Here is a 10,204-nt window from a genome sequence, read left to right on the forward strand (position 1 = left end):
ATGACGGCACTGTTCAATTCTACACCTGTCTCTTATACACATCTAGATGTGTATAAGAGACAGGTGTTAACGGCTACCTTGATTTATATATATATATATATATATATATATATATATATATTACTATACATATATATAGGCCTATATATATGATTTTGAACTATTTAGTATCATAAACATAATGTAAGTTATGTTATATTTTATTGCTTTAGATTGTATTTTTTTTAGAAATGTATTCAGTGTTTAGTGTACAAATAAATTGTCTTACCTCTGCGAAACTAAATTTGATTGCAGACTAATGATCTAGTTTTCCTCAAAAATGTCCATGGAGGCCAGAGTTCAAAACCGGTGTTCAGTCGGTGTTCGTTGTCAAGTGTAAATGGGTTTGACCCTAGATCATCCCGCAGTTTCTTCGTTGAGTATAAATGTGTTTTGGCTGCAGTGTCACACTGGTGTTTGTTTCGACTTGAAGTGTAAAAGTGGTATTAGTTAAACAAAAAAACATCTGATCAAAAATGAAAACAGAAAGGCCCATTAATATATCATATGGCACCTTATAGTCGCTAAGTGACTAACTTTTACTCAATTATTGTAAAATTAATTTGCAAATGTTTTTTTCTCAGTTTTTACAGAGAACAGTGAAAATCCTGGTTTTTATCAGGTTGGGGTATTTTTATCTATTTATACCATGTTTAAACCAGGGAGTTGTTATTAGATAACAACTCCCTGTTTAAACCGTGTAGCTCGCGGGCAAGCCCTGTTTAGTCTGAGAATTGAAATTTGCCTTTTTGCGCCCTCTATCAAAATTATCAACCGACCAATCACGTCATCGAATTGATAGACGGGGTTATTTTGAAAACATCTCTTTGCACTACTACTCGGATCGCATGCCGATCTCGTAACCCATTACTTAGAGGCCTATTTTGGAATTGGTATTTATCAAGTGTGACTTGTTTAATCACATAAATATAGGCCGAATAGAGCGTATAGGTTGCATAACATCGACATGGATCGTATACTGAGGTTACGATCCCCTACTGACTACAGTCAAGATTATAAGAAACGGGGTATTTCTGTCGACAAAAGACTTCTTCGAGCTCACCGCCGCACAATTGACCAGAGAGCACAGCGGGATAAGTCTTATATGTGCCGCCGTGGAGAAACTTATTCACCACCAAAGAGAGCAAACAGTAGTACTACTAGGCCTAGCAGTAAAACGGTTCAAAGTAAAATAACCGAGGTTCCATTGAAGGAGCGTGGTTCAACTAATAAACAAACTGGTTTGTACAATTCAAAAATTTCCTGAAATTAAAAATTTTATTTGGCTTAGGGCCTACTAGTTAGGCTAGGCCTAGTTATTATTAGGATCAATAACCACGGCGTTTATTAGGACTAGGCCCCTAGGCCTATTCTTTTTTAATGCCTGCCTGGCTGTAACTTTTTATAGGCCTGGCCTACAGCAGTATGTAGTAGAGTTTAGAAAGTGATATACCATTACTGGCCGTAAATGATGTAGGCTACCTATTGGCCATAGGGCCTAGGCCTAGATTAAGATTCAATAAATATGTAGGCTTAGGGGCCTAGATTATAAATAGTGTGTGAGTATTTAATTGTATTTACCAATTCATTTATCTATTGTGTGTCTGTTTCAGATAAAAAGAAAAATGCACCCAATAGCCGTGAAGAGAAACTGAAAAAATGGAAAGAAGAAAAATTGTTGAAGGAAAAGCTTAAGAGAAATGGGAAAGAAAACAAACTTTTTAAAGTTTGTAAAGTGAAATATGATAATCCAGAATTTCTAAATGTGTTGTCCAAGTCATCTCATGATCAGGTGTGTTCAAATTAAGTTTGCAAAGTAAGGCCAAACAAAATATTTTTCACAAGCCAAACCAAACTAAAATCTAAGTATGGAGAATAGACTTTTGGCATTTAATTTTTTTTTTTTTTTTCCAAGAAATAGCTAAGTAATTTCAGAGTACTGTGTATTGTTTCAAACTAAATTTAATTTCATATGCAATGCAATTTAGTCAATGTACCTGTACAGTAGTGGTTTACTTCTTTACTAGCCAAATGAAGCACTTAAAGGTGCCAAGTACAACAGTTTGCCAAACCCCAACAGCATGTAACAAGTTCCAACAAGGACGGCTGTCTTGACCAGTAAAGTTGTTGAAATTGAGCATTAACTTTACCATTTTCTGTACATACAGTACCGTAAAACCTCGAATTGAATCTCAGTGTGCTTAAGCTCGAGATGAAGCCCATCTCGAAATGAAGCCCCCTCTTTAGTTTGCAAAATTAGCCTTGAAAAGAAGCCCATCTCAAGATAGGCTTCTTTTTGAGATAGTACAGTACAAAAACTATACATGAATTTCAGAAAACAAAATAAATTAAAAACAAGCTTGGTTTATACAGTAGTTTAGGTGATTTGTTGCCATTTAACTTCATGATACAGATTGATGTTACAGTGGCCTTATTTATTATTTTATAGTACAAATTAAAAAATTTACAGCATTCAATTTGAAAAGAAGCCCCCACCCCCGCTTTACTTTGCAAAAGGAGCCTCTAAAAGAAGCCCATCTCAAAATGAAGCCCATTCAAAGTTCGCAAAAAAAGAAGCCATGTGCTTCAATTTGAGGTTTTACGGTATTTACTAAAGTGCACCCTTTTTGGTGGAAGGCCTCCTAGTTTTTTTCTCTGTTGTTTAATTCCAGGTTTAGTAAAGGCCGCTCTTTATATTATACTTTGTAAATTGGCTGATTATTAAGGGTTGTAGTAAAAGTAAAATTTATATTGAATACAATTGATTTGTAGTTTAATTTGATTATAATTACTTATAAAATCTGATTTATTGATTTTTTTGCAGAAGCATAATAGAAAACCGGCGACACAGACCAACAACAAAAAGGTTGAAGTTGAAAAAAAGGTACTGTATATACAAAAGTAAATTAAAATCATTTCATTTGTATTGTATTTGTTTTGCAAGTTTAAAATTGTTATGGTTTAATACTTAACAGTACTTTTTAGTTTTGTTATTAAAATTTATGTTGAATAGTGCTCTAAAAATGTCAACCTATTTTTATATCTTGTAATTTTTAGAAGAAATTACTGTAATTACCACTAAAATATCATTGTGGTCGTTATGAAATTTTACTATTCAAAAAATCTGTTATTATGCAAATAAATTACTATCACACTAACACTATCCAAAACATCTAGGTGTTGAAACAGTTAAATTATGTACAACATATTACTACAGTTACTAAACACTGATTCTTGTGTTTAGGAGCAAACTTCATTGTCAAGGCTACTGCTCCGCTGACTCTAGCTTTTGCAATTTTTATGCATAACGGTGGGTGTTGCATACACATTAAATAATCTTATTTTATTAAATTAATTATTTTATTTTATTAATACACTATAATCTGACACTAATATTAATATTAATAATAATAAAAATTGCATTTGTTGAAGTAAGCCCACCCTCCCGCAACGGATGTAAATACTATGTTTCACAGTATTGACAAAAATTACCAACAACTACTAATATACCAACTTTTAAACTATTTATTGGCTTAAAAAAACATTTAATTAAAACATTAAATAAAATAAATCAATCATTCATTCATTATCAAAGAATACAGTAAAATGAAATTTAGAAAACAAAAATGCAGTAATATCAAATCCAATTGTATTTGTACCGTTTAATAATGTATGTCTTTATACAAAATTGAAAGGTGGCTTTAACAAAAATGAAAATAAAGCATTGATTATTATTATTTATTATGAAAATTGTAAAGAATACAGTATGGTTTTTGTAATACAGTATTTTGATGAATAAATGGCTACAAAGAGAAAAAAAATCAAATCCTATCTATTATTGCAGCAAATGAAGCAAACAAAATGCAGGGTTTTGACTACAAAAGGTTCCAGACAATCTGCACGTATCGCAGCAAAGAAACTTACAGGTAAGAAAATACAGTAATCATAAATTCACATACTGACCTTGTTTTAATGGAAACTATCTTAACCTCATTGACATGCTTATTGTGATGACTTAAAAAAAATATTACAAATATAACCATTTTACCTCACACTCTGCAACACATGGTTGGTTATGGTCAACATACAGTACCACATGAAAATGCACCCAACATACTGTATATGTAGAAATTGTTTTAGTCATGATCTGTTAAATTAAGGAATTTTGAGACAAGTACACCATGTTATCATTACCTGTTTTCCTGTTTAGATACTGATTTTAGCTGGATAATAAGTTTTAATTCAAATATTCAATCATTCTTTTCTGTAGAAGACTCTATGGTTCATACATTGCCAGATTCTTCTTTTGCTCCAAAGAACTTTATATTCAGTGCTCCTGGTAATGTATCTACAATGCAGTTTGTTCCCATGAGCCCTTGCAGTGTCCAGAGCTTTTTCTGTCCTAATTCAAAGTTTAATAGCACTGAAGAGTCAAGTAGAAGGTAAACAAATTTACATTGAAAGTAACACTAAAATTAATATACAGTTGAACTCCAAAAGTCCAAAACAAAATGCCATTTTAAAATTGTTCGACTTAGATAATATTTCGACTTACAGATTGTTAATTAATAGAAAACACAACAATTTGGCATTCAAAATAAGTTCGACAAAGTGAGCTTAAGCAAGTTTAACTGAAAAAGGAAAGGTAAAGCTAGAAATTTTCTTCATGAAGTACAGTATTAATCATTTTTATGATTTTATTTACAGCCTCTAAAACCTTCTTCCTGATTATTATATTTTTTTTAAATATCCTGTCTTGCAGATGCTCTACTCCACTATCTGCTAAGCATAGTCGACCTCTAGTACAAGCATTGGATATTTCGATGATACCTAACAACCTACCAGGGAATGTGAAGCAAGGCCCACCAGACAACATTCTAGGTAAACATAGGAAATTCTTTAAAAAAATAAGTTTTTGTAAACATTCAAAATCATTCTTTAGGAACTCAACAATAAAATGGCTACAGGATGTACCGTAAATGCTCGAATAAGCACCGTGGCGCTTATAAAATTTTCGGAGGCTTCAGTGCAGCACTTATCCGAGAGCGGCGCTTATTAAAAAAATATTGGCGTGGCGCTTTCCATGCCCGTTCCCATGTTACCTATAGTATTACACAAATTCCCGTAGTTCAGTAGGCCTATCATCGTAAACTAAAGAAATGCTTGTCTTCATTATTTTACTTATTCATTTTAATACTGTATACATTGTATTTAAAACCCTGTTTCATTACAGGGTAATATAATTGTATACTCTCTATTGAGTGCCGCTGTGCTTATTTGAGAGTGGTGCTTAACAAAAAAAAATCATGTTTGGTGCGGCACTTATTCGAGAGCGGTGCTTATTTGAGAATTTACGGTATACAAACTTTGATGAATTGTAATTTTTTTATTGATTTTTATTTATGCCATAGCTCCAGTTTTTAAGTTAACTGATAGCATTACAACAAGGTTAAGGAGTTCACATAATGACAGGAGTGCAGTCACTGAGTTTCCTAAGGATCGTCCAATGTCAGTTGAAGTTATCAATACACCTACAAAGAAAGAATGCAAACAGAACTGCACACAGGGAAGCAACTCTGGAATTGTAACTTCTAATGAAATCCTAGTGGAGCAGATGTCTAAAGAGGAGGATAATGTCCATGTTCCTTCAGAGGCAATACCAGAGTCCAAGCCAGTTGAGTGTCCAATGTCAGTTGCAATTCCCAACATACCTGCAGAAGAACAACAGAGGCAGAACTGCATGCAGGAAAACAACTCTGTCAATGTTACATCTAATGACATTATTATGGAAGAGATATCAAAAGATAAACAAAATGTCCATGTTACTTCAGAGGAAACTACAGAGGCAGTTTCAGGGGCATCCTTAGAAGCCAAACCAGAACTAAGTGTTGCTTACTTTCGTTCCTTACTCAAACGTCACACAGACAGGTTGCAAGAAGTTTGTGATAAGTGGGAGACTGAACTCCAAATAGATAGCCTGTTAGGGGAAGAGGGTAAGAATGTACTACACTTTATTAAATGCTTAATATTGGCAAATTGATTTGATTTGCAACATAATTTGTTTTCTAGTGTTTTTGAAACAATACTTTTAACACAACTGGTTCAACTATGAGCTGCTTTAACATTACTGAGACATTTTAGGCATCTTGACAAAATGTCTTAGTTTTAGGAAGGAATGAAATTCAACTTATTTGTATTTTCAAATACAGTACTGTACTTGAGTATGTACAGTAATCCTTAAAATGAAGGGTTATTCCTTAAAATTGGACATTTACAGTGTATTTTAGGAGTAAATGTACAGCACACCTGGAGTCTTGTTTAATTAGATTTTAAACTGTTTTCTTTAATTGAAAACAAATCCATTTGTAGGTCATGGCTCCCCCCCCCCAATTTCTTTTTACTCAACCTTCTCTAATTAGTCAGTTTGCCACTTGCCTCATTTTGGACAGTTTCCAGATGGTAATAATGATCATCATCATGAGTTTGAGTTATGGCTCTTTTCAGTTATGGGTGATATCAGAACATCGATTGGTAAGGCCCAGTTGTTGATAGCACAGAGGTTTAAGCAATTTAATGGTTTGATTGACAACTGTGAGTTCGATACTGGTTTAAAGGAGACGAGTTGTACAGATTTGCAAGGTTTTTGGGAAATGGTGTACATACAGGTTGGTGAATCTTTTTTTTTTATATATTTTTAAAAATTTAAATTACATAAAATTAAGATACAGCAACAAATGATCACATTATAGACATATGTCAATATTTAAAAACGTACATTGCCAATACTTTTTTCACTGGGTAAGAGTAAATTATTCATATATTCTCGTAAAAAAAAAATTAAAACCTTATGTGTACTGCTCTCCTACTGTCTTTGACTAGGAAACCAAACACAATCTCCTCAAAAGATAGTAATCCATTCTTAACTTGTGTGTGTTCATTTTGATCCTGTAAAGTGTAGTACAAAATAAATGGTTATTAATCATCTCAAATTGGTTCTTATGAAGCTTGATTTCCATACAATCGCTACACTGTCGCTTTTTTTTACTACAATCATTGCACTGTGTAGCTGTCCTCAACACAATCAGGGATGCTCCTTGATTCAACTGACCAATCAGCGTTGCCAAAGGAGTCGGTGATAGCGTGTAGCGATTTTAATGAAACCAGGCTTAAATGAATACTGTATATGCTGTCTCTTATACACATCTAGATGTGTATAAGAGACAGGGGGAAGAGGGTAAGAATGTACTACACTTTATTAAATGCTTAATATTGGCAAATTGATTTGATTTGCAACATAATAGTAAAAAAAATTCTAAAGGTAAGTATGCTTGTATTTGCTGAGTTTTAAAATATTTGTTGTATACATTGTGATGTGCCAATTAATATTATTTTGAGCCAATAAAATTATTTTATCATTCTTTTAAAATCATTTATTAATTGCTTTTTTGAACACAAAATTGGCATTTTTAAATCTGACTGAATGTCGGGAAACTATCCATACATTAAAAAAAACAATAGCTAGGAATTTGCAGCAATTGTGTAATAATTGCTGAAATTACATACATCTGTTTCTAACTACAGTACTGTGACCAAGCTCGTAGTGTATGCAGCAAAATTTACTGCTCATTTTTTGGTTTTTAAATTTATACCACATAATACCTATATAGCTATCTGTTTATCTATTTATTTATTTTGATATTAAATATTTCTACAACATGCAATCTGAACGTTGAAGAATGTAGCATTAAAATAATATAATATATTGATCAATTTTAATTGATGCTACATTTGACTAAAGTTTACTGTTATTTTCTAGAAAAAAAAAGTTGGTGTTGCAAAATGTACCACAGCTGCATCAGAAGCGGCCAAGCACAGGCTTGCCGCAATCAAAGCAGCAATGAAAAAGAAGCAGAAACAACAGGAGGAGGAGAAAGTAGTATTTGAAGGAGGGTTTTTTAAGGTAGAGAGCCCAATGAAAGTCAACAAACAACCACATTGCCAGGGTATGTATTAAATATAACTGTCTGTCTGTGTAAAATTTTGAGGAAGTGCAAACAATGTACAAAGATTAAGTAATAATAATAATAACGAAAATTTACAATGCGCCGGTATCCGTTTAAGAGAAAACACTTCATGGCACCCCTCCACAAGAAGTCAAAATATGACTGAAAAAATGATATTAGCCATGTACGCACAGATATTGAACATAAAGTGGTATACTGTGCCTCAGGCTCCACTACCATGCACCACTGAGGCATTGACTCTGACCCAAGTAATGTAAGTGTAAAGTAACATAATTATTTTAAAATTATTTTGATGTTATCTTATTTTATCAAAACTTATAACTTTATAAAGTAGTTGATACAAAATGTAAATTTTTTTAAAGTTATTAGCCCAACTGAGATAGTATGAAATTAATCAAGTTTCTGGTTTTTCGCATTTCTGTGTTACTAATACCATGGAGGAAATATATTTCCTCCATGCTAATACCTACTACAGTACTATTGCTAATCTTACCACCTACCACATTATAACATTTTAATTAATTTTTGAAAAAGGTGGAACTCCATTGCGAAAAGTGATGCAGAGAAGCTTGATCACCTCGCCTGCTAATGTCAGTAATGGTAGTGTGTGTGGTGAACGACCACACGGTCTTCAAGACACCTCACAAGACAGAACAGCCTCACCGTATGCCTTTAGGACACCCAGAAGGAGTGTCAGGACCCCCACCGCAAGGACCCCAGCATCCAGAACAAGGTCCTCGGCAAAAAAAATAAAAGATCAGTCTTCACTGATGATGAATACCCCAGTATCCAGTTCAAAGTCACCAATTAAAACCATGGAACGAAATGTATGTTAATAATTCATTGGTCTTCAAAACATTGATTTTTCAACAATAAAACTTTAACAATCTTGTAACTTTACTTGCACAAAATGTTTCAACAATTATGTTTGATCTCTGGGTTATATTGAGATTTTATTTTTCTTTTTAAGAGGGGGCTTAGCAGTGCTGCATATGTGTTCGACCACTGGTCGGAGGCATCATGCATTTCCCCATAGAAATTTTGTTCTTGTTCCAGACAACCACTGTTAGGCTATTTAGGGTTCAGATAACATGTGCCATATCACTAATAAGTATTAAGATGTAGTAATCATGAAACTATTCAGTAAGTTGCAAAATGTATATACAGTAGTTTGTGAAAATGTATGTTTATGATCTTAAACTGGTGTATCTATGTCACTGTGATACAGAAGAAATATTTGAATCTTAAAAAAATAAGTACAGTACTGTAATACATAAAAGATAAAAAATATTATGATAGGAACAACATGCCCCTTTTCTTTATCTTTGAAATGTATTAGAATTCGTTTTCAATGTTTCTACAACGCTCGATGAATGTAGTTGATCTGAATAATCAAGCTGAAGAACTAATGGTGACAGAACCTCTCCAACAGTTGAATGCTCTCAAAAGAACTCCACTTAGTCTAAACAGAACCAGAGGTAATCAGGACAATACAGGCCTCAAAGCTCAATTCTTGTCTTTCAAAACTATCAGTCCAGTTTTATTAATATTGTATTGGAGAATAAATCATAATTACTGTATTATGAAATTGCAAGTACTGTATGTGCAGTTACTTTATAATTTAAACACACTCGCGTATGATGATTATAAATGGGCAAACTGGCGACGCACCGTTGTAAGGCCCATGACTTGAATAAGCCATATTGGCCCAAAGAAGAAGAGAAGATTCTATGGTACATTTGAATAATAAACTAGGCATATTTTATGGCTTTTATTTCAATGGAAAATTGTATACAGTTAAACCTGCCTAAGTCGACTTTGCTTAACTTGAATAATTTCTATGTTGATCTTATTTTATATGCCAAATTGTTGTGTTTTCCATTAATTAAAGTCAATCAATTTTCCAATGCCATTTTTGGATTCTCAAGTTAAACTGTATTATTATAAAATATTGTGAATTTGTTGGGAATCGTAAACTATTTATTCTTTGGTCACTAAAACGTGCCGGTTTTAGCCAAGATGAATTAGTTGAAATTTACAAGAGCTATGTCCGCCCAGTGTTAGAATATGCTGCACCATTATGGCATCATGGTCTTACTGTAAAACTTACCAAAATGATTGAAAGAATCCAGATCAGAGTG

At 33.1% G+C, this 10,204-nt stretch overlaps 1 protein-coding gene across 1 annotated transcript in view; it reads left to right on the forward strand.

The window, feature by feature from the left end:
• Positions 1-848: 848 nt before the first annotated feature.
• The window catches only part of LOC117122210 (disks large-associated protein 5-like), a 12,363-nt gene continuing 3,007 nt past the window's right edge, over positions 849-10,204 (forward strand). The window contains exons 1-12 of the mRNA XM_033267719.1: positions 849-1,280; positions 1,653-1,831; positions 2,864-2,923; positions 3,884-3,965; positions 4,310-4,481; positions 4,802-4,920; positions 5,451-6,032; positions 6,544-6,704; positions 7,337-7,357; positions 7,856-8,042; positions 8,598-8,890; positions 9,403-9,541. Coding sequence (XP_033123610.1) covers positions 1,007-1,280; positions 1,653-1,831; positions 2,864-2,923; positions 3,884-3,965; positions 4,310-4,481; positions 4,802-4,920; positions 5,451-6,032; positions 6,544-6,704; positions 7,337-7,357; positions 7,856-8,042; positions 8,598-8,890; positions 9,403-9,541 — 2,269 coding nt within the window. The 5' untranslated portion in view covers positions 849-1,006. The remainder of the gene's footprint in view (positions 1,281-1,652; positions 1,832-2,863; positions 2,924-3,883; positions 3,966-4,309; positions 4,482-4,801; positions 4,921-5,450; positions 6,033-6,543; positions 6,705-7,336; positions 7,358-7,855; positions 8,043-8,597; positions 8,891-9,402; positions 9,542-10,204) is intronic.

Source organism: Anneissia japonica, unplaced genomic scaffold, assembly GCF_011630105.1.
Source record: "Anneissia japonica isolate Jap-2015-1 unplaced genomic scaffold, ASM1163010v1 scaffold287708_len1499824_cov190, whole genome shotgun sequence".
Taxonomy (NCBI): Eukaryota; Metazoa; Echinodermata; class Crinoidea; order Comatulida; family Comatulidae; genus Anneissia; species Anneissia japonica.